This window comes from Camelus dromedarius, chromosome 8 (assembly GCF_036321535.1).
Source record: "Camelus dromedarius isolate mCamDro1 chromosome 8, mCamDro1.pat, whole genome shotgun sequence".
NCBI lineage: Eukaryota > Metazoa > Chordata > Mammalia > Artiodactyla > Camelidae > Camelus > Camelus dromedarius.
Window position 1 is genome coordinate 80932974 of NC_087443.1, and position 23581 is coordinate 80956554.

At 49.7% G+C, this 23581-nt stretch overlaps 1 protein-coding gene across 4 annotated transcripts in view; it reads left to right on the forward strand.

The window, feature by feature from the left end:
* Positions 1 to 23581, forward strand: part of MGMT (O-6-methylguanine-DNA methyltransferase) — a 230936-nt gene that overhangs the window by 104336 nt on the left and 103019 nt on the right. For 2 of the 4 annotated variants that reach the window (XM_064488542.1, XM_064488540.1), the window contains exon 3: positions 20002 to 20064. The exons of the other annotated variants lie outside the window; for them this stretch is intronic. In XM_064488542.1, coding sequence (XP_064344612.1) covers positions 20002 to 20064 — 63 coding nt within the window. The remainder of the gene's footprint in view (positions 1 to 20001; positions 20065 to 23581) is intronic. 4 annotated transcript variants of the gene reach the window in all.

Here is a 23581-nt window from a genome sequence, read left to right on the forward strand (position 1 = left end):
ATCCCCTGTCACCTCCGCAGGGTCGCAGCTCTTAACACCGTCCCTGGGGGGTTAGGGTTCAACCTAGGCATTTTGAGGGGACGCAAACATTCAGTGCATAACAGGACGTGAGAACATTGATGCCTGGAATCCTTGACCAGTTCTGAGGACCTTCTGGCCAGGAGTTTGTCGCTTCTGGGGGGCTTGGCTGCACCCACCTTCCCGGATGCACAGGAGCGATCCGACTCACCGCTGCTCCCTCTGGCTCACGTTGAGCGGAGATGCCCCCCTGGGAGGGAGCCGCAGCCTCCGAGCCCCTTCAGGCAGTGAGACGAGGGCCCTGAGCTGCCTGTTTGTGCCAGGATATCATTTACAAACGTCCTTCTTTGCCCCGGCTCACTCGGCATTTCCTTCCCCCTCCTCCCGCGTCTCCCGAGCCAGTGCTCACGGCCGCTCCGAACGTGGCTCATTTTACTATGAGGTGGGTGCTAACAGACACAAACGGAAGCAGGGTGTTGGCTTTTTAAAGCTGTAGGGTCACATTATATATTCTCATCTTCATCTTGTGTCCTCTTACTTTTCTCAGTGTCCATCCCCCGAGTCAGCTGTTTCTCATCTTACTGTTCCTTCTTCCTGGTCACGTAATGCTCCTCAGGGCACTGTACCCGGTGCTCCCAGCTGCGTGCCGGGGCCTCCCCGTGAGCAGTGCAGTGACAGCACGCCCCACTCCCCGCAGACTCCGCAGCACAGACACACGTGGCTCGTGCTCTGTATCCACGGGGACGGTATGTCCTGGGATGGACTCCTATGGCTGCAGCGTTGACACCGGCTATGAGTATTTCTTCCTCTAATAGGTCATTTCTGTATTTTTCCTGGAAGCTGCGGCAGTTTACACTTCCTCAAAAAGACAGGTGGCAGGTGATGTAGTTTGTTGTCTGATGGGGATGAAGGTCCTATTAACGTGCACGTTCCTGGAGAGGCTGAGCGCTCACGTTGGCCAGCTGCTCCGGTAGCTTTCTGTCACCAGCGTGCTCCACTTCAGCGCCTAGGGCGCTGCAGGCATGCCGGCCCTCCCTGACCTGGCACTGTTCCTGGGACACTTCTGTGACCACCACTGGCTGCAGCTCCTCCGGGGGCCCCCATGTGTCCACCCACCCCGGGCTCCCACCCGCACGGCACCACTGTCCTGGGACGGTTGTCCTGACTGCATCTAGTTGTGAACCACTCTCGTCTGTGTCCCTGCAGGCCGACCTGAGTTCCCTCTGGCTTTTGGCTGCTGGTGAGGGACACCACGGACTAGAAACAAGAAAGCCCCCTGCTTGGCGGAACTTGGGGCAACAGGTTGAGATCACTTCCTGTTCCTCTTATAAAATTGGAAGGAGGACGTTTGGGGCACTCATCGAACCATCACCCCGTCTCATCACTAAAAATAGACCCTGAGCGGCTTGTGGTGTGCAAGACACGGTGACTGGGGAGCCGTTTCTTGACAGAGGCAGGTTGGCAGATAGCTGGTGAGCTTATTTTTTTGCTCAGTGAACTAGCAAGAACAACACCCGTTACTTTCATCGGATTACTTGTTTCAAGATTAAATTAATCAAATTAGGTAAACATCTGTATTGCCTGCCCCTCGGCGCCCCAGCGGGCTGCCCTCAAAATGGCCTGCTCGGCTGTCAGCTGGTCCTGGGGTGTCCTTAGGTGCAGGCAGTGGCTTTGACCAGCCGAGGTGGCCGGCTTTCCAGACAAGTATGAAATGCCCGAATTAATAGGAAAGCTCGCTGCATTGTCTGATGGCTTCCTGGAAAGCAATAATTAGAAAACATTTTTCATGGTGGAACCTGAGGTTTAAGCTACCCAGAGAAATTGGATATTTCAAAATACTCCTAGTTGGTTAGTGAAACATTAGTATTAATGACAAATTAATATTAATATCAATATCAGAGTTGAGTGTGTAGCCTTGGGAAGAGAAGGGAAGGGCTTCAAGGCCCAGGTTTAAGTAGCCCCCCCCCATGCCTCACCACGTTGGCGACATTTTTCATCTGAAAGCTTTTTTTTTTTTTTAAACACAAAAACTTAGATGTGAAAAATTCTACACGTTGGGAAGAGGCGTCAACATTTGAACGGCAAATGATTAAAGCTTTATGACTAAACTAATGGGTTTGGCTTCCGTCTTCCCAGTGGAGCAGCGAGCAGAGGCCCTTTCGGTTTGCAAACAGAAGCGCACGCCCTCGGTGGGGACCCAGCCCTGCTTCCCTGCCCGCCTCGTGGCACCACCCGAGCGGCAGCAACACGCGGCTTCGGGTTGGGCTCTTGCTGCTTCCTGTTTAACTGAGGTTTCCCTGCACTTGATTTTCCTCCGTCAAGGTGTTTCTGAGCAGACTTTGGTTGCTCAGAACCGTTCTTGAGGGACAAGAGTCCAGCCTTCCCAGCAGGGATGTTTGGTGACCAGTGAGGGGGCCACCTGGCAGGGCCGCCCGGCTCCCGCCTCCCGCCCTGTGAGTTGGAACCATGCCTGAGTCCTCCTGACGACCTGGAGGGCTTCAGTTCAGGCCTGCCCCCGGTTACAAAAATCCAGCGATGGTGGCTCATGTGTCAGGTTACTTCAGGGTAGCAAAGAGGAAGCACGGCTCTTCTGATTCACTTTGATTTGGTCTAAAGTAAGTAACAAAGTCCTGGCGGAAACCGCCAAGGAAATGTCTCCCTGCATCGCGTTCGGCCGTGAGGGGAGCACGGCCGGTGTCCTAGGCTCCTGGACACTTCGGGGCAGCAAAGACGTGGTGTCGGAGCGGCCGCCGTCACAAAAAGCAGAGTAGAGCCGTGTCGCAGCAGCACGTCGCAGCCTTGGAAATCCCCGGAGCTCATCGGCCCATGACCAGCCAAGTCCCCAGAGACCAACAGTTAATCAGGCTCGCCGAGCCTTTTCCTGGCCACTGTCACACGTGTCACATCCCACAGAAGCCACATATCCGCCTTCCTCCGCCCTGAAGAAGCAAGGCTGATGTTTGGTTTGTCAGACTTCTTTACCCTCTGATCAAATGACCCTTTATTCTCTGTGTTCGGGAGAAGTATTTTAATTTCCATGGCGGCAAGTGTAATACTAAATCACGTACTTTTCTGAGTCTTGGTTTTTATTGCCTGGAAAGTCACCAGTCAGTATTGTAACGCTGATTTCAAGGGAAGTGTTGTGAATGTCCCGTTACCAGTCAGGTACGCTTCAGAGGACTGCTCTTCTTCCAGGCTCCACGGTAGATTAGAACTGAAGACTTCAGGGTACACAGCGTCTTAAAACTGATGTAAGTTTAAAAAGATTCAGAGGTCAGTTTGAAGACCAGGTTGTGCATTCGTGGTGTCATGACAGACTCTCTCGGTGAAAGTTACTGTGTATTGAGGAAATTTATCGTGCCTCGCTCTGTGAACTTCCATGTTACAGTCACAGCGCCTGCAGACGTGGCCAGGAGGCCTGGAGTAGACCTGCCCTGCTTGTTGTGGTGTTTCCTGCATGCCTTTCAAGCTTGCTTCCAGGTAGTTAAGACCTGCCGTGCAGAGGAGACATGCTGTGAAGCAAACACTGTAAGGAAGGGGGAGGCCCACAGCCAAGGCTGAGGGCACCTGTGTCCTTCTGGGCATCACGGAGGTCCTGCCCGTGCCCCCACCTACTCAGTTCAGCCTCCACACTGAGGTGAACTTTCTGTCATGATTTGTCTAGCTTTCTGAGGTCTACACAGATTTCTGGATAGTCTTAGAAATGTCACATACCGCTTCGGGAGTGTGTGCAAATATATCTCCTACGTTTTACTTTGCAATTAAAAAAGTCACCCTTAATGTTTCAGTGTGCCGATCCTGAAGCTTAGCACAAAGAGAAAACAGATTTTCCTCAGAAGCTAATTTCAGTCTTTAGGCATCTAAATGAATGGATTTTATAATCTCCCCCAAAACCTATTTATTCTAATGCCCCTGTTAAAATTTGGAATATTTTTTGCAAACTCATATAAACAGGTAATTGACACAACTGAAATTCTTGTCACATATTTATTGCCCTGTCAGCTAAAATTTTTAAGTGACAAGAACCAAAATAACCATTAATTTTTATAGGGCAAGGATCTGGCTTTTTGTCTGACACAAAGCTGTATAAAAAACTGCTTCTGATTTTATGCACATTGTTTTTAGTTAATGATTTTCAGCTGTTTGTTGTTCCTCCGATAGCATGAAAACGTACCATATGCTCAGCCAAAAGACAAATGATTAGCAAATGAAATTCCGGACAGCTGTCTGACTGAGCGCGCTGGGTTGATAGCATTCTGCTATCATAATTAGCTTAAGCTTTGGGTTAATTAACTTTCTACCTGGATATGCATAATAATAGCAAACTGCAAAAAGCAAGAAGCTTTCAGTACATCAACAACATTGCTGTCTTTTTTATTTGGTATTTCAAGAGCATATTAGAATTTCAAGAGTGATTAATCCTGGGAATTTGTCATCTACTGTAGATTTTATTTGCAAGCCAGATAATACTGAAACAATTGGAATCTATTATAGAGCAGAAATAGCATTTAAAATTGTAATTAAAGTTTCTAAAAGCAATTGCTAATTTCAAATGCCTTTGTTGGCAAGAATATTGGGCTTCTTGTCTGGGCAGCTTGTCGGATACAAAAAATACCAGCAGTTAACACTGGGAAGAATAAAACTTTCTTTTCTTGAAGGGCTGCATTGAAATCATCAATTATTTTTCTGTAATTTGAAACTGAGACTATTCTGTAGTTTGGGGAGGTGCTGCTCAAACTCCGAGCCTCGAGATGGAAACTCTGGGCCGGGCACTGACTCCTTCCTCCCCTTTGGCCCGGCAGAAGTCAGTGGGCTGGACGGGCGCTGCCCTCTGTCCTCGAGTCACGATCTGATATGTGCACCTCTGCTAGCGAGTGCCGGGGGTCTGATTTTTTTTAAAAGTCAGTGCTCTGTGTTGGTAGCTTGGTATATATTTTCTACCAAAAGCAGTTTGTAAATCAGTTTGCCGATTTGATAAGATGGGGAGAGAAAGGGCTTCGTCTCCTCCCTCCTCTCGTCTGCGTGATTTAGCAGAGTACTCTCTAAGATGCTCATCATCTTCCGGGGCTGCTCGGGGCCTTGGGAGAGCACCAGCGAGTGAAGTGGATTGTGGATTTGGAGTAAAAATTGTAGTTTACATTTCCCAAAGCACCGGAGAGCCTAGCACTTAATTCTGGAATAAGTCATGCTTGTTGTTACACTCAGAAAAATATTTTATCTTCAGGAAAAAAAAAAATCCTTTGCGTATGCAGTGGACGGTGAAGACTGGGTGACAGTAGGCTTCGCCGTGGCTCCAGAGGACTCTCCTTACAGGGTTTAGCCGCCACTAATGTGCTGCTTTCTCAGATTTGTGACTTGGGGCCGTCTGTGGGCTTAGGAGCACCCATTTGGTCACTTCATGCAAGTTTTATAGGCCTGTCAGAAGCCATTTTTCAAAATTGGCTTCATTGGAGAACACGGGGAGGAGCCCACCCTCCCGGGGCAGTTAATGAAAGGGGCATCTCCCGGGGGCCCGTCCGCAGGAGGCGGGCTGGGTTGCTCCGAGCTCTTGGGGAGGATGGGGTGCCCCAGCTCCACCCCGAAGTGGGCCCGACTCCGCGGAGGCCTTTCCTCGTTTCTGAAGTGACGTCTCCAGCAGTCCTTCACTCTGGTCTTTAAAAGGATGCTGCCAGAGCCTCCGTTTTCTTTATGTCTTGTCGGCCCCGGGCCGCGTGGATCAAGATGGCACAGGAGCCAGGAGACAAGGAAGAAACACGATCCCAGATTTGGGGTGGATCCTTTATGTCCGCGTCTCAGCTTTTCTGCCGTGTGGCAGAAACCTGGTTATTTGTTTGCCTTCTGAGATTTATTTTAATACTTCATTAAATGAAGCATGAGCAAGCTCAGGATGCAAAACTTCAGTGCATCCTGTTTCCACACACAAATAAAGGAACTTTTAAAAGGCAAGACATGGAAACCCTATTGTGAGGGTAATACTCTGCATAGGTTCTTATTAGCTACTGAGAGAGAGAGAAGGAAAGAGACGAAAACGCATCCAGGCCCCATTTTTGGCCTGAATATCTTGATTGTTGTATTTCAAATGCCATCTCACACGTACTGTTAACTAACGATATTTAAAAACAAAAAACAAACAAACAAAAAAACTTGTTCTCCTCTTTGCACTGCTTGATCTTTAATTTCTTTTAATGTCAAAATTATTTATTTGGCCTGTTCTATTCCAGATGTGACTGTGAGGGCACATTAATTTATATTCTGTTTTCATGGCCCCCTGTCCCCATCTGTACATCATTTCTGAATTTCGTTTTCTCCCCAGGGAGTTCACCTCTTCATACTGTAGGTTTCATTTGCTGTGTAAACAGAATAAAGACAATGCAAAAATCCCTACAATACCAGAAAATAATTCTTTTCAACAGCATAGTGGATCATATTTTAAAAAAAACATTGAAAATGCAACCCATGTGAGGCACTATGTTTTTTTCCCCACTTTATTGTGCTCTGGAGGGAAGGCTCATGTTACCACGACACGTCTCCCCTGGATTTGATAAGTTCATTTTTATTAAAAATACATCCCAAACAGCATTTTATGGTAATCCTCAAGCACACGTTGTGGACATGTCTTTGTGGCGTCTCGGCTCGGTGTCGCCGTCCGAGCCGGAACGCCTCGCTCAACCGGTGTGCGCTTCCGCGGCTGAAAAAGACGGGTTCTGCCGCGTTTGTGTGAAAAGCAGCATTAAAGAGCCGCGGTTTTCTTTTCTGGCATTTACAAATAAAGAGGGACATGAGTTATTTATGCCCCCGTGTTGCTGCAAAGTCCTTATCTCCGTGTGGCACTAAACAAGGATTTGCTGTGGGATTGTCGAGGGCCGCCTAGTGCTCCAGTGTTAAGCACCCAAAACTCTAGGGGACTGGCACTAATTTCCTCTCTCTCGTAAAACAACCTAGTATTCATAACAACTCGAGAGGCCTGACATAAGTAATGATGGCGTGTGCGGGCGGAGATTACCGCCCAGCAGTGTAATCAAGGCGCTGGGTCCTAACGCAAGGTAAACGCAGACAATGCGGCTGCAAGGCGCGAGGCGGGATTAGGCGCGCTGCCGCCCGCCTGCCCGCCTGCCCGCCGCTGTTCACACTTACTGACCTCAAAATTTGTACGTCGTTAACACCGTGTACTGACGGGGGAGAGAACACGGCTTGGGAGGGAGAAGACTCCCGGCCTTCGCTGACTTCTGTCTCTTTTGGTAATTGGCGGCTTCTCCTGCCGTATCAGGGAGCCGAGCGCGGAGCAGGGGCCCCGAGGTCTCGGTAAACACGCCGTGGGCGCGCGGAGCCGGGCTCTCCCAGCGCAGGGCGGGCATTTACATACTTTGAATGAAAAGTCATTTGTGCCTGCAAAATTGTGATTGCCGGAGCAGATTTAAATGCTGGTCGTATGGAAATGGGAAATAAAGTCATATTAAATTTTGATGCTCAGATCAATATTGTGGAGCCCAGGTAATTAAAGTGGGTTTGTTTATTTGGCTCCTTATAAATAAAAAGGGTTTAATACAGACTAATTACACAGAATCTTTCGTCTGCGGTAGGATAATAATGGCAGCAATTTAAAGTGATATTAAGTGAGAATTAATAAAGGCATACTGAGTCACTTTGACTGTTATGCCGTGAAGTGAGTCCTCATCTCAGTCTGACTTTCCGTCTTGCTCACAGTGATTGGTAAGCAGTGACTTTTTGTGCAGCTCATCTGTAACAATGTTTGATTGCAGTATTTAATTACTGACAACTGGGCCTGTGACTTTCCTGTTTGGGGACAGGTTGGAAAGCCCGTGTTTACGATACGAGCTCATAGGACCACTCAGGTCCACATGCTGGACCAGGATCCCGAGTGGGCATCTCACGGGGGTGGGGGTAGCAGGTCACGTGGCTTGACTTGTGTTCGACTTAGCTCATTGGCAGTGCAGCCCGGGCAGACCTGTGGGCAGAAAGGCTGAGAGCCAGACATCTCGAAGGAGACCTGGAGCCACATCTAAACCTGGAGGAGGAAGCAAGCGGTCACTTCTCCTCTTGTCAGAATACCTGCAGAGCGGTTACCTGAAAGAAATCAGACTACGTGGATAATACTTAAGATTACTAGCATTTAACCTCAGGACGGACATTCCGTTCTACAGAGAGCCACCTGTGAAGAGGTCTGATTTGCTCCCTCATCTGAAGCGTGTTGATAGCAACTGAGCCCGCTGGACGCAGTGACCGTTAAGTGACCTCCAGGTGGACTGGTTGTCGCGGGGCGTTCGTGCTTTGCTCTGTGTTGTTTGCAGGCTAACTTGGGTGTAACTTCCCTTCACTCCGCAACGCATGTCACATCCATGTTAGCGTTTCTGCCCTTTTAAAGGGTCCTGCTGAAGGTCAAGACCCCACACTGAACACCCTTTTTATATATATTATAAATTGCCGGAATTGTTCATTAATTTCTGTCTTTGAAATGCCATGTCAAACCTCTGAAGGAATTCATGACGCCAGTGTCCCTTGGACAGCTCCTCACCATGGTCCAGTGCGAATTTCTGATGAAATTACAGGTGCACGGAAATGCAGAATTAGAAATATATCTGATGTTGCAATACTTGTGAAGCTATAGCTTTGTTGATGACAGGACAATTCCATTTTTGACAGTTTAATTTACTCTTGCCAGTGGACAGGAGCAAGAGGAGAGTGTGGGGTGAGCCACCTGCCCCCTCATAACGTGTTTCACATGCGAGGTTGCAAAATCATGACTCCCTCAACCTGTCGGGCTCAAATGAGAAGGTTTTCAGCTGGGAAAATGGAATATATCAGTGCATGTAATATTGCCTGACCTCATAAAACAAAAGGGAAAATTGCAGATTCTGACAGCCATTATGAATCTTGTATCAGCATCCAAAACGGCTCGGAGCCGAGGTGGAGCACATGTTTATAATAGAAAAAAAACGGGGTTGCCACGTTGACTTGCAATGTGGAGCAAAAAATGACTTGTCAGTAATTCGTTCTCAGATGTTTAAGAGGCTGTTGAATTTACTAGTATACACACAGAAGAATGTTTAGCCCGGAGCGGAGTGTGGGAATGGTCTCTACACAGAGGGGTCTGCTAAGTTGTCGGAGAGCCAGCCTGTGATGGAAGGCAGAGGGTCGGAATCCCATGTCCGCACTGCAGCTGCGCTGCGGGACCGGCTTTCTCACTGCGACGCAGACTGAGCCCTTTTTTCCTCATCCCTTGCAAAGTGCATAAATAACAGAACTTCTGAAATAAAGCAAATGTTGTTTTGAAATTACGGGAATCACTTGAATTGAATGTATTCTGTTGGAAAACTGGTGTATTGAGGCATGGCTTTTTATCTTACGCTTAAAAAGTTTTATTTATATTAAAATAAGGCGTAATCTCTCTGCATGTAATTGTGTGCTTTCCAATTTAGTTTCTCTCCTTAATAGTCTATTCCTTCACCTCCTCGCCTGTTTCTTTTATGTTATTCCACGAAAAACGTTTATGAGTACAATAATTATCTCAGCTGTTTACAGTAATTTTTTTTTAAGTGGGGGAGGGTTTGGCTTGAGAATATAGGAGCTTTTGAGGCCGGGGTAAGACCCATCCTGTGTCCCCGGGCCAGTGTCCCGTTCTCTGCCTCCTTTCTCTTTCATCTCATGTGCTAGACGTGGGTTCTGGTTAATTTTTCCTGTGCTGTTTGTTTAAAGTGAGATGTAGCAGCTGATTTAAGGGAAACAAAGCTAAGTTTAGCTAAGGCACAGTGTCCCTTCGGGGGGCGGGGAGCCTGCTTGTGTGTCATCAGGCAGTGGCAGCAAGAAGACAAGGTGTCTTCTGCACTCTGAACCCCTTAGACCTCACCCAGGTGGGCTGGGCTGAGTGGCATGAGTAAGTTCATTGCAGGCCAGGGCTCCGTATGTGACAGCGGTGATAATACAAGTGGGAAATGATTTTGAGAGGCAAATAAGGGGTTTGGTTCAGAAGAGGGGATCATCCATCAGTGTCTCCACCCACCCCCTTCCTGGCACCCGCAATCCTCTGGCGTCATGCAGACCCGCCCTGCAGGCTGGAGGGCTGTGGTCGGTCAGGGTCACCGGCAGCCTATGTTACCACCGGGGGAAGAAAGGCTGGGAGCTGAGCTGCTCCTGCTGCTCTGTGGGGGCTGCCCCGCTTCTCTCCAGCCCCTCGTGCAGGAAGGCGATGAGCCAAGTACCAGGAGCATGAAGGTCTCTGCGTTAAGCGGATGAGCATTCGGTCTTGCCCGGACGGCCCCCAGTGAGGGCCAGGACAAGCAGACTGCCCCCTCCCCACCCAGAGCTTGCAGTCTGAGGAGGCCGAGGTCCGAGTCAGTGACTGAGTGACGTTCAGAGTGTGACGGAGCACACTCTGAACGCGGAGGGAGGCCTCGTTCGGTGTTTCCTTGTGGGCGGCACCGCAGAAGTGGGTGGTGGGGAGGCGGGTGGCAGGGGTGGTGTCGTAGTGAGGCCTTTAGAAAAAGGCCCAAAAGCTTGGCAGCAAGAGGGAGGGTGGAAATCCAGAGCAGCAGGGCACCAGGAGCCTCCTGCGGCACCACATCTGCTGCTGAAAACCAAGGAGACGAGCGGAGAGCGCCAGGCGGACACCGAGGGCCTCAGCTGTGGGGATGTCTCCACGTGTGGCGCACTGTTGTTTGGATTAGTTTGGAAAATATTCTCACGTGTTTAAATATCCCACTTAGAGTTACCATATAGTCTGTGTATGTGAACTAGAATTTTCAGACTTAAAATATATTTAACTATTTTTAATGTTAGAGCATACTGGGTTTTGAAGACACTGTCATCTTATAGTAATTTCACCTGAGTCTTTGTAAATATCACCATTATTGTATTAAAGCAAAAGCCTTAAAACAACTTGCAGGGCACATGTGATCCGCCTACCAGTTCACCCCCAACCCTTCTTTGAACTAGCCTCTGGCTTCCCCCACCCTCTGTTTCAGCACTGTTGCCCTCCTGGCTATTCCTGAAATCTGCCAAGTATGTGCTACCCCAGGGCCTTTGCATGTGCTGTTCCCCTGCCAGGAACACTTGACCTTTGCCTCCATCCACATAGCTGCCCATCATTTTCTTGAATTTTCTGCCGTGGGCAGTAATGACCCCTCATCCCTACTATAGCACTCCTGATCTCAGTTTCCTGCCTTTAAAAAATATAACCGTCTAAAACAGGAGTTTGCCAGCTAGGGCTGGAGGCTTGCTGCCTGTGTTCGTTAATAGTTTTATTGGAACACAACCATGAACATTGTTCACATATGGCCGCCTTTTGCTACAACGCCGAGGTTGAGCAGTTGGAATAAAAACAGTGACCTGCAAACCTAAAATAAGCAGTGGAGTCGGCCCTCCTCACTCACAGGTCTGCACCCACGGCTTCGCCCACTGAGGAGCCCAGGGATACAGAGGCCAGCAGTATGACACCATTTTATGTCAGGGGCTTGAGCATCCTCAGATTTTGGAATCCGTGGACAGCCTTGGGACCAATCTTCCCGTGATGTGGAGGAACGACCGTATCTGGCTCTGCGGGAAAGTCTGCAGAGCCCCAGTCTCGCATACAATTCATCGACTTCTTTGTTAGCCTGTCTGTCCCACTGGAATGCAATCTCCGTAAGGACAGACCCTCTGCCTGCTCGGCTCGCTGCTGTCTCGCCTGGTCCTTGGGTGGCATCTGGCACACAGTAGGTACCCACAGTATCTGCTGGATGACCGTGAAGGTGCCAGCCAGCAGGGCGCTGAGCAGCAGTTTACGAGGCCTCTAATTCCTGGGCTTTGGAATTTTGGCCTTTAGGTGCTTGTATGGTGCACAGAATGAGCAGATGCATCGAGTCGTAGGAGTAAAAGGGGTGAGTCCCAGTTCCCTGGAAACCAGCTTGGATGCAGAGTCGCATGCATGTGACTTACCAGGGAGGACTCGTGAGATTCAGCCTCTCAGCAAGTGTGAAGGGTGAGACGGGGCGGGGGGAGGCCAGGGCCCGCGTAGTAACCTGGCTGCAGGTGAGGGTGCAGCCCACACCTAACCTGCTGCAGGGAGTGCTGGAGCTGGCATGGCCTTCAGCTTCATCCTAGATGGAGGCCCGGGACTCCGGCCTCGGTCCCTGACCGCCCTCTGGGATGGCCATAGCCGCAGATGAGAGCCTTCCCGCACAAGGCAGCAGTGAGGGAGGCACCGCTAAACCCTCCTGAGCCCTGGGGTTTGGTGGACGGGCCTGGAAATGGTGTCCGGGCAGGCACCACAGTTTAAATGTCGAGTTAAAACCTGTGTCCTTACATGAACACGTGCTGCATGCGGAGGCCCGGGAATGGGAGTTGCCTTGTGCCAGGTCACCTGGCAGGTTAGTGCCAGGCTCCTTTCCCCTCAGCCCTGCTGGGTAGTGGCCCTCACGTGGATGTGAACGGTTACTAAGGAAACCAGGCTGGTCAGGAAGCCCAGTGACCTCTCACCTTTAATGACAGCCAAGGCAGGGACTTACCACCCCACTATGTGGAAGGGCCTTTTGTTAAGGGGCCCTTCATTTTGGCCTCAGGCTGCATGGGACCCACCCGGCAGCTCCGGGCGTCCCAGGGCCCTCACCCCCTGCCAGCCCCCTGCGTCCGCAGCAGTGCCCACTCTGTCCTCCCGTGGTTCCGGTCAGAGCCTCGGTGGTGTCCTTTCCCACCGCCTGGGCCACACTTGAAATGATTACACACCACGTTATAACTGAGTTCTGACACACAGCTGCAGACCTCCTAAGGGCCATTCTGTCTGAAGCATCACTGTCATTTTATCTTTGGAGCCCTGCTTGTATGGGATAGGGAGACCACGCCGCAAGCTATTGTGAAATATCATGGCGGAGGGAGGCTGCCGCCAGCCAGGGCCTCCAGGGTCTGTTCTGGAAGATTCACATGAGAGTATGACCTTCTTTAATGTCTGCACACCGTCCTTGCTCTGTGTCTCAGGGAAGCTGATTCCTCGAAGTGCCACCTGTAAGTGGACACAGAGAAGGTGCCCTTTGTCACTGGCTCCTTTCACTCCGTGTGACCCATCTGGCCATAGTGTGTGCCAGAATCACCTTCCTTTCAGGAGCTGGAGCACGGTGGGCCTTAGAGGCGAGGACCGAGAGGACAGCACGGCGCGTGGGGGTCAGGTGCCGTCGGGCTGGTGGCCGGGCGCGGGCCGGGCCCTCCCTGCGGCCCTCAGCCCGCGAGCTCGCGCTGCAGCCGGTGCGCAGCCCTCCGGCCGCCCCGGGCCGGCGGGGCCTCTCTGTGCGAGGCTGTCAGAGGGCTCCTCGCCCTGACGCGCACGCACCGGCTGCTTTTTCTCCTTCAGATCAGCGGCCTTGGACAGCTCCTGCTTCTTTGGCAGCCGTTTCAAGCTGCTCTGTCTTGTCATTTCAGAGTCCAATATCTGCTGCTCTGAAGGAAAAAAACGGGGATGGGCTGGACCATCGAGCTCGGTCTCCTGACCTCCGTGTCGCCCGTGAGCGGTGAAGGGTAACTCTTGACGAGCCGTGTCAGATGTGACAGGCAATCTCGTTGGGTTGAGTGGAAATGTGCTGTACAAGTTTGAAGCCCTGGTTGGGGGCATTTTCCTGGTGTTCAATGCATTTAAATTGACACAGACTTCAGTGTGTTGCTCATCCCAGGCCTGGGGCTGGAGGCTCCCGTTTCTTAACCGTGTTCCCGGCACCGTTGACCTTCCCCGCCTCCGTGGTGCCTTCCTCCTAACTATTTCAGCCCCACTTAGGAAGTGCATTTGCTTTGCTTTTGTGGAGGAGAGGCCTGTGGGGTTTTGTTGCGTGTGGACAGGAGAGAGAGGAGGGAGGTGGGCTGTCTCTTGCCTTTGACAGAAGCAGCTTCTTCCCTCATCCTGTCGCGTGAAAGGCCTGTGTCGGCAGCCGTGATTTTCAGGGACAGTCATTTCCCTCTTGTTTCTAACTCCTAGAAAGTGGGTCTGTTCTCATTTTAGCGATAAAAGAAGACCGTCCTCTACTGGGGGCCCTGCCACCCCGTCCCCTTCCCCCGGGACAGTGTCCCCTCCCCCCAACGCTGGTGTCCCCTCCCCCCCACGCCGGTGTCCCCCCCACCCCGCCCCGCATCGCGGAGCCCGTCCTGCTGCCTGGCGCGTGCAGGGGCTTCGGCTCTGTCCTCGCTCTCCGTGCTGCATTGCAGGGTGGGACGGGGATGCAGGCTTTCTTCAGGCCTCTAAGCTTTTAAAATGGGTTTTCTGTTAATGTCCCAAGTCATCTGAGGGTAGTGGGCAAAAAAATCTCCGTTCTTGGTGACTGTGCACTGCAGAGTCTCTTAAGGGAGAAATCTGTATTTTGCTGCAGCCCCGCACGTGCCAGGAGATTAGCGGTGCAAGCTGGGGGTCCATCTGGCCACGGCATTGCCGTCAGGGGGCGGTCAGCGGTCAGCTTAGTAACGCCGTGCGCCTGTCCTCCGACAGTCCTGGTTTTGATCTCTTCTTTTCAAACAGATCTTTGTTGCTGAATTTACCAATTTCCTGGAGATCCACTCTGACCTTTTCCATTACTCCAGTGTGTATTTCCTAAGAGCAGCATTCTCCCACGTATCCATAATACAGTGATCAAAATGTGGACGTTACCACAGACACAGCAGCGTCTAATCCACAGCCTCGTCCGGCCACATGCCCCATCCGGCAGTCCCCCCCCGGGTTCCCTTCGAGCGCGTCCACTCCGTCAGCACCGTGCATCTCCTGGTCATTTCCCTTTATTCGCTTTAAATCTGGTACAGTAGCTGAGTTTTCCTTTCTTCATGACCTTGAAGTTTCTGAAGGCTAAAAGCCAGCCCCAGTATAAGCTCTTCCTCAGCTGGAGTTTCTGTGCCCGGTCAGGACCAGACACAGGTGTGGGGCAGGAGGACCACAGAGGTGATGTTGTGTCCTTCTCGGTACCCCCACTGCGTTATCCCAGCGTCGGTAATGTAAAGTTTGATCACTTGGTGAAGGTGGTGTCCCCTGCAAGGTGCCAGTCACTTCCTATGTAGTGAGTGAGATTCTGGGAGCCAGGGAAACCTCCTCCCACGAAGGTGTGGCTTGCTGGATTTGCTGTCACCGGTGACTCTGTGCACCCTTACTTCCATGACGGGCGCCTTGATCTTCTCCCCACTGACTGTCAGCCATGGACTGATTGACATCACTGTGGACTCATGGATCTTTTTTTTATTGGGTTTTTAATTATTTTGATGCTCAGATTATCCTGGATTGGCCAGTGGGGGCCCTTTAGGACGGCTCTTGTGTCGTAATTTTGTCCCCATCAGTCTGGGAGCGCAGCCTTAGTTTGGAGCTGTGAGATGAGCCAGGTTTGCCTCCTCTTTCCCCGTCTCAGCCATGAAGGCAGCCTTGTCTCTGTGGAGTCCTAGTTTTCTCTGGCGGATAATTGAATGTAGCTACCAGAATCAACCAGGATGTGTGTGTGAGGCGTGCTCATGGCTCCAAGTGTGCCTCTGGACCATATTTCTTTCCTTATCATCTCCGTAGGAATCTTTTTAGACATCTTTCCCCAAGCGCACTGCCTCCCACGTGCACCTTAGCAGCGCAGGTCATAGTGCCAAGCCGTAGAATGTTCTTTATTGCTGGGCAGTGCTGTGTGGGGAGCCCCAGCATGGTTATCTGTTCTCCTGTTGGTGGGCACGCATGCTGTTTCCAGTTCCTGGCTACTGAGGAGTAGAGCTGCTGTGAACATGCACGTAGGCATCTTTATGTGGACATGTGCTTTCAGTTATCTTGGTCAAATGCTCAGTAAAGGAATTGCCAAATCATAGTGTTAAGTATATTTAACCTTCTAAGAATCTATCAGACTTTTCCAAAGAGGTCACATGACTTTACCTTGCCGCTAGCAGTATGTTAACAGTAGTTCCACATCCTTGTCAGCACTTGGTGGTGTCAGGTTTTTAATTTTAGCAGCTTGAGTAGGAGGACCGTGGAGTTTCACTGTGGTTTTAATTGGCATTTTCCTGAGACTGATGAGCTCGAGCACCTTTTTGTGGCTTGTTGGCCATTCTTTATGAAGTGTCTCATCACCCCGCCCCCATTCTGTTTTTATTTGGTTGTTTCTTACTATTGAATTCTAAGAATTTTTTTAGAATTCTGCATACAAGTCAGATACATGTATTGAGTATCACCTCTTGGTCTGTGCCTTATTTTTTCATTTTCTTTACAGCATCATTTTAAGAGCAGAAGTTTTTCATTTTTATGAAGTCCATTCTGCTAATTTCTCAGAGGGTCTGAACTTTGGAGCCTCCTATCTAAGAAATATTCTCTTAGGCCAAGCTTGCAATAAGTCTAATCTTATATTTTGTTTTATGCATTTATAACTTTAGCATTTACACTTCGCTCTGTGGTCCTTTTCGCATGACTTTTGTGTGTGGTGTGAAGGTCATTTCTCCCGTTAGGGTGTACAGTGTCACGGGCACACACAGCCATTCCAGCACTACGTGGTCCCTGTGTCATCCTGGCCGTGTGCGACAGGTCTGTTTCTGGACTCGATTCTATTTTCTGTCTGTGTCTCCACTGTTGTATTTCATAGGCAGTCTCGGTGTCCTAGTACAGGTCATCCAGACTTGGTCTTCTTTTTCAAAATTGTTTTGGCCATTCTTGGTTCTTTGTTTGTATGTCCATTTTCTAATAAACTCATTTATTTGTACTCAGAAAAGCCTCATGTGATTTTGATGGGGATTGCATTGAATCTGTAGCTCAATTCTGAGAGAGATTTCACAATTTTGAGCCTAGATCTGCAATCATAGTATACCTGTTTTCTTTAATGTCTCAACATGTTTTGTAATATTGGGGGTCTATATGTTCTTAAGTTTTGTCGTAAGTTTTTCATGTGTTTTTGATTCTTTATAGATATTGTATTTGTATTTCAATTTCCAGTTTTTCTTTGCTAGTGACTAAAATACAGGAACTTTTGGTAAATTTGTTGTGCATTCTGTGAATTTACTAAACACGTGAGTTCTAGCAGCACCGTCTCCCACGTGCACGGCCAGCCCGGCTGGGACTGTTTCTTTTTATTACTCAACTTGAAATATTTTATAATTTCCATTCTGATTCCTTCTTTGACTCATGGACTGTTTAGTAATATGTTGATTTCTGTGTGTGGTCCATATTGACAAGTGTTCCCTGACATTTGAAAACACTATGCTCTCTTGTGTGCGGTCTTCTCTGTCAGTGTGTGTTGGGGCCAGTTGTTTGAGGATGTGGTTCAGGTCTTCTGTGTCTTCTCTGATTTTTTGTCTCCTTCTGTCAATAACTGAGAAAGACCTGTTGGAATCTCTAATCGTGGATTGGCCTGTTTCTCCTTTCAGTTCTGTCAGTTTTTGCTTCATGTGTTTTGAAGCTTTGTTACTAGGGGCCCAGTTATTTAGGATTATTACGTCCTTCTGTCAAGTGACCCCTTCACATTAGGAATCTCTCTCTCTGTTCATGGTCATTTTTCTTTTTCTGAAGTTGACTCTGATTTTATGTTGCCATGTGTCCTGTGCTTAGTCCTAGTGTGGTGTGCAGACGCATCTCATTTTGTTGTGCTTTCCAGACATTGCATTTTTTACAAACTGAAAGTTTGTGTCCACCCTACATTGTCGAATGGTGGTTCGCAGCCCTATGTTGTCAGGTGATGGTTAGCATTTCTTAGCGACAATTTTTTTTTTGATGCCTTTGTTGTGGTATGGCTCCTGTACATACTGCTGTGTGTAGCTGTGAAGTGTTTCTAGTAGGCACGTTCATTGTGTTTTCAGACACATGCTCTTGCACACTTACCAGACTGCGCAGTGCAAGCACCACTTCCACGTGCACCGGGAAACCCGAGCATCTCTGGGACTTGCTTTGTTGCGGTGTTTGCTTCGTTGTGGTGGTCAGCACCTCCGAAGTATGCCGGTACGCTTTTCTGTTCTTTTGTTTTTAACCTACTTCTTTAAAGTGTGTTTCTTGACCACATGACACAGTTACCCAGCATGCCAGTCTCACCTTTCATTTGGAATGTCGCAGTTCATGTACTGTCAGTGCAGATGAGGTTAGTCTACCATTTTGCTGATTGTTTTCCATTTGTACATTTGTTCTTTGTTCCTTTTCCTCATTTCTACTCTAATTGAGTATATTTTGTTTGTTTAGTGTAGCACCATCCAGTAGAACTTCCAACAGTGGTGAAATGTGGTGTCCACACTGTCCAGGATGGTGGTCACTGGCCACATGTGGCTTTTGAGCACATGACATATGGGTCGTGCAACTGAGGGAAAGGAATATTTAATTATATTTAATTTGAAGTAATTTGAATGTAAGTAGTCACTTGGGGGCCATTGCGGCCACAGTGGGCGGCGTGACTGGGGTCTTTGACTTCCCGTGGTCTGCTTTGAAATGGCGCTCTAGGGCTCCACGTGTAATGCGAGAATTTCACAACAGTGCGCTCACATTCACTCCTTTCTGTTCTTTGTACATTTACTTTTATAGATTTTACCTCTACATGTTATAAACTCTAAAATACATGGTTTTTGCTTTAAACAATCCTTTAGAAATAATTACTTAAAATAGAATGAAAATGAGAAAATACTCTTTTATTGACACATTTTGATATGCTCAGTATGTTGGAACACCTCTGGGGGTTAAGCAGCTTCATCGGATAGCAGTGACCTGGGGAGGAGGGGCAGAGAATCATGGAGCAGAAGCAAGGTCATCTCTGGGCTGTTGAAATGCAACAGGCAGAGGTGAAGGTGCTAAGAGGTGGTCAAACTTGGGGTTTTTCTGGAAGCCCAATATTCTAGTTATAGCAAATGTATCTTGATTGGTTGAGTAGTGTTCTTCCACATTCTGGCCCTGTTCCCTACCCTGTTTACTTTTCAGAAATCACTGTGGACATTAAAACAGCCACACCCACGCCTAACTTTAGCCAGAAAGTGCTGATCTCACTGTGAGTTCGGTGACGCGTCTTGCTGTAAGCAGAGCCCCCCCCCCCCCACCTCCCAGAACGTGTAACGCACTAACAGGACCGGTGACATACAAGACAGAGATTTCTCTGTGTGTCGTGTTTATTCCTTTTCCATTGAAGGAGTAGTGATTGATGACAATGTGGAACAGGTGGCTTGTTTCACAGCATTTGATTTTGAACAGTGGTTTGTGGCATAGATTTGCTTAATTTCCTGAGGTTTCATTCTGCTGAGTGGGTAACTGGGTTTCACAACTTAAAGGGATGAGTTTTCTAGTGAGTTAGTTTTGTGTGTTTGTTTTTAAAGAAGAGATCATTTAAGCCAATTAAGAAAAACAGGAATTTTGTATGCAGAGCTCTCTGTGGATTGACAGGGAATACCTGCTTCCAAGGCTCACGTGCTGACCGGCGCCGTCTAAACTGGAGATCCCCGTTGCCTTGCACTTAGACTCTGAGTGCCCCACAGCGTTAGAGATTTTCTCATCTTTGCATCAGATTTTACCATGTTTTGGCTTTTAGGCAGAGATATGGTTCCACTTTGAAAGCTCTGGAAATAATTCTGAGATTGCATCTGTTTCTCTCCATTTGACATCCAGATTGTTTGCCTTGAAATTAAATGCTGGTTTTGTAAACTATCAATGGAATAATCAATTGTGGAACCTAATGCCTTTTCGTTGACATGGTATTGAATAATATAAATACCTAATATAATGTTACCTCCCTGATTGGATTCCATATGATTTCACGTAGGGGAGATCAGTACTGAAGTGCACACAGAGCTGCGGTAACTGCTATCGGGAGATTTCAATTATTAATTGCTGATTTCAGACAGTTAATTTATTTTTAATGTCCAGTAACATTACACAGCCTTCTTTGCTTTCTTTCTCCCCCCACCTCGTGCTTAACTGTTTAAGTTCTGAACTGCATCCAAGTCAGTCTTATACAGTCATTAAGAATATGGCTAGAATGAATATTGGGTTTTGTGATTAAAAGTGACAGTGGCTTTCCAGTAAATGACTTGTTTTCTTCGCGTATTTAGGACTAGCAGAGTCGAGGCCCTTGGCCACATGGCGAGAATGAGCTTCGGGCAGCCTTTGCGGTGGTGAGTGACGTCCTACCTGTGGAACTGAGCAGGGCCCCACTCAGCTGACTGGTGGAATCGTTGTGGGGGGGTGACTGATGCTATCTGCTTCCGAGGGTGCCTGGAACACCCCCCCCCCGAGTCCCTAGCACCAAATGTGTCCCACGGGTGCCCAGGCAGGGTGGGCGGAGGGACAGCGCCCTGCAGGACCCGCGTCTCCGGGGTTGGCCTGCAGCCTTCATGTAATCAGACACGCAACTCAGGAACCAAAGGGAGATGGTACCGCCGAGGTGTGCGTGCGCTGGGGGCGCGGGAGCGGGTGGAAAGGATGCAGGCACTGTTGTCACGTGGGTCCATCCAACATATGTGACTTCGTTCACTGAGGATGGTGACAGGCTGCAGTAGGCGGGGATTCCCCAGGGACAGACAAGAATTTCTGTAACCAGCCTAATGAAAGCAAACCTGCAGAAAACAGAATAACCCCCTCTCTGCCCTGCCCACTCCCCCCCCAAAATCCAATAAAGCAGCTTTCGCAGTGACGAATTCAATTTTCACCCCAATTTTATGATACAGTGACATCTCGTGCTCCTGGTGCTGGACTGTTTCTTTTTTTCTCGTTTTTTTTTTAATGTCTGTATCGAGCGCATGGCCCGGGTACCTCGGGGGGCGGGGACAGAACCTGTGCCCTCAGGTGCTCAGCAGAGCCCGCCTTCCTCACACCACCACCTCCTCCAAGGGGGCCTCTCGTTGACAGGGCTGGTGTCTCCCTCTCGTATAAACATCTGCCCTGTTTCCGCCGGGAAGTGTCACCACCACGTTGTAGACCCTGGGCTGTCACCTAAGTGGTGTATTTTATTCCCACAGCTGGAAGGAAAGTACAGCAAGAACTCCATAACACGGGTGTGATTGCGGGCCGAGAGGTACGTTTTGTAGAGGAGTGAAGAGTAAATTACATTCCTGCTTTATTGTGTTTGCGTCGACTTCCCCATTCTATTCAGAGTCAGCGTCTGCCGTTCAGGGTTGTTAACTGGAGGTGGTGTTAGAGCGACTGCGCGGCGGCACCCGACTCTTGTTGTCGTTCAGGCTGGTAATCAGGACGCTGTAGTGGCCCTGACGGAGAATTTCAGCGCTCGTGCACATAGACATCATCTCCAACGCAAAGTTCCAGGTACTCTGGGGTCTTTTCCGTATGAGATACTTTTGTAGAAATAGGGCCTCACTGTTTGTTTTTCCTCTTGGTCTGTTCATCAAAAACTGCAACTTTATAGAATGTACTTCTGTGAGATGAACTGAACGCAACTGTTCTTCAGAAAGCCTTATACATTTACCACGGATGCTGTGGGACACAGAAGCAAGTACGTGTAATTTCCAGCGCACAGACGTTGTCCCTACATGTGTGTTTCACGTGTAGCTCTGCTTCGCAGGGCAGTGGTGGGAGCTGCTGCTGGTGCATCCTGGGCCCTCTGTGGCTGTCTCTGGTCGGGCCGCCTCGTCCTGGTGTCCGCCTCTGCATGGATGGCCTGGCCCTGTGTGTCCTGAGAGGCTCTGGGCACTCGGCCACCTTCCCAGGGCAGCAGGTTCCAGTGAAGCCAGGCACCACCCTGTGCTGAGTTGTTTCCCAAAACATTCCAGAACCAAGCCTGTGGGCTTGATGTGGAAACCGTGCCTGGATCCACGTAGGTGGTGTCTGTCAGTCAGGAGGGCACCGGGCATGTGCTCAAGTCCACCCTGAAGTGTGGGCCTCACAGCCCAGCCAGTTAGGAACCCCGGCTGGAGTGAGGCTGAAATGTGCTGGGGTGTCCAGATACTTGAAGACACTTGATTCAAAGTAGAATCTCAGCTGGCTTCACACACCCTGGCAGGATGAGGGGACAGGAGTTTATTGTCAGCAAGAGATAGAACCTCGCCTTTCCTTGAAGGAGCCTGCGTAACCACGTCTATAAAGGCCAGAACCCCAACCCCACCAGTCCTCTCTGCCCTTCAGCGCCCTCCCCTCACCATGTGTCCCCAGGGGAGCCACGGGGGAGCGCTCCCACCCTCCCCTGCCCTCCGGCCGCACGTCCGGGCCCACCGGGCCATGTGCAGCCGCACCTCCATGCCAGCTTCCTGGTCCTGGGTCATCCGGCGTTCAGGGTTTCTCCTTCAAGTGGCTCGGGTTCCCCTAAAGGCGCGCTGAACAATCCGGGCTCTCTGGACCAGCCGCTTTCCTCTGTGTTTAGCACGCTGTGTGGACCACTCCGTGTTCTCAGTCTGTGAAAGTGCCTTTCTGAGTGTTGGCCTCGGTGGAAACAGGTGTCACTGGGCTGGAAAAGTGAGTGCTGTCTCTATGCACACCCCCCAAACACACACGTGCAGTCAGGGTGTGCCGTGTACACCGTGTGAGTATGGAATAGAGTGTTTTCTTTCCCTCAGTGGAATATCTCACCTGGAGGCTCTCTGCGGCTAGTTACAGACGTTTAGGATGTTAGAATTTTCTTTCAAGTCGTTTCATGGTGAAGCACGAGGTTTTGAGCTCCTTTTGCGGGCACAGGATGGCTGAGCAGTGCCCGTCCGGTAACACAGTCGCCGGCACTGTTTGTGTGAGCAATGTCACCCTCCGGTTCTTCATAAAGGCTGAGCCTTCACGCGGATGGTCTTCGGGGAGAAGTGGGTGGGTCGGCATTTCTGCCGCAGCTACAAACAAAGCACGTTTGCCATCGCGTGCGATCCAGCGGGTGCCGTCCCTCCTCAGGGCCCCAGGGCGGCCTTCAAGGGAGGAGGTGTGTTTCTGGACACACCGAGAGTAATTCCACCATCTCTCTTTGTGCCCAGGAAATTATCCAGGAGTTGAGAAGGAAAACGAACGTCTGGGGACAAGTATGTCTGGTGATTAGTTTTCAGGGAGATGCCAAATAACGTGTCAGAGGGCCGCCCATGTGCCCCACGCTGGCTCTGATGGCGGAGCAGTGGCCTCCACCAGGGACAGTCCAGGGAGAGTGGGCCTTGGTGGCCGCTGGTCCTTGGTCTGGTTAATCGCCGTGTCTCTGCCTCTGGTCAGCTGGCCGCGTCCGCCTCCTGCCTGCGCCTGGCCCTCGACAGGCTGGGTTAATATGTAATTCTCCCAACGTCGTCCCCCCTGACGGGCAACAGGTGCCGGCCCGGCTGCTGTCCGTCCACATGAAAGGGCCTGGCCACTGTGGTCCCCTTTCCCTTTGATCTCCCTGCAGAAGGTCGGCTTGTCTGCCTGGAGATTCCTCTGAAGGGCAATTTAAAAGTTGGATTTGAGCAACATCAAGTGAAACGTCTTCCCATCTCACGCTGTGAGGGGCTCTTTGGTGTAGCTCATGGCTGGATGTAAGGAAAGATATTAACCCTTCCTTTGAAATCAGCTGTCTTGCAGGCTGAGCTTTCCATCTGCCTGTCTCCTTTGCTTTTAGGACAAATAACCAAAATGTTTCTGTGCATATAAAGCTCCCAAGCCCACGAAGGTGAACTCATTGCAGAGTTTGAAATTCATCCTGCGACTCAGTTACCTTTACTTTGTTAGTGTATGTATGGC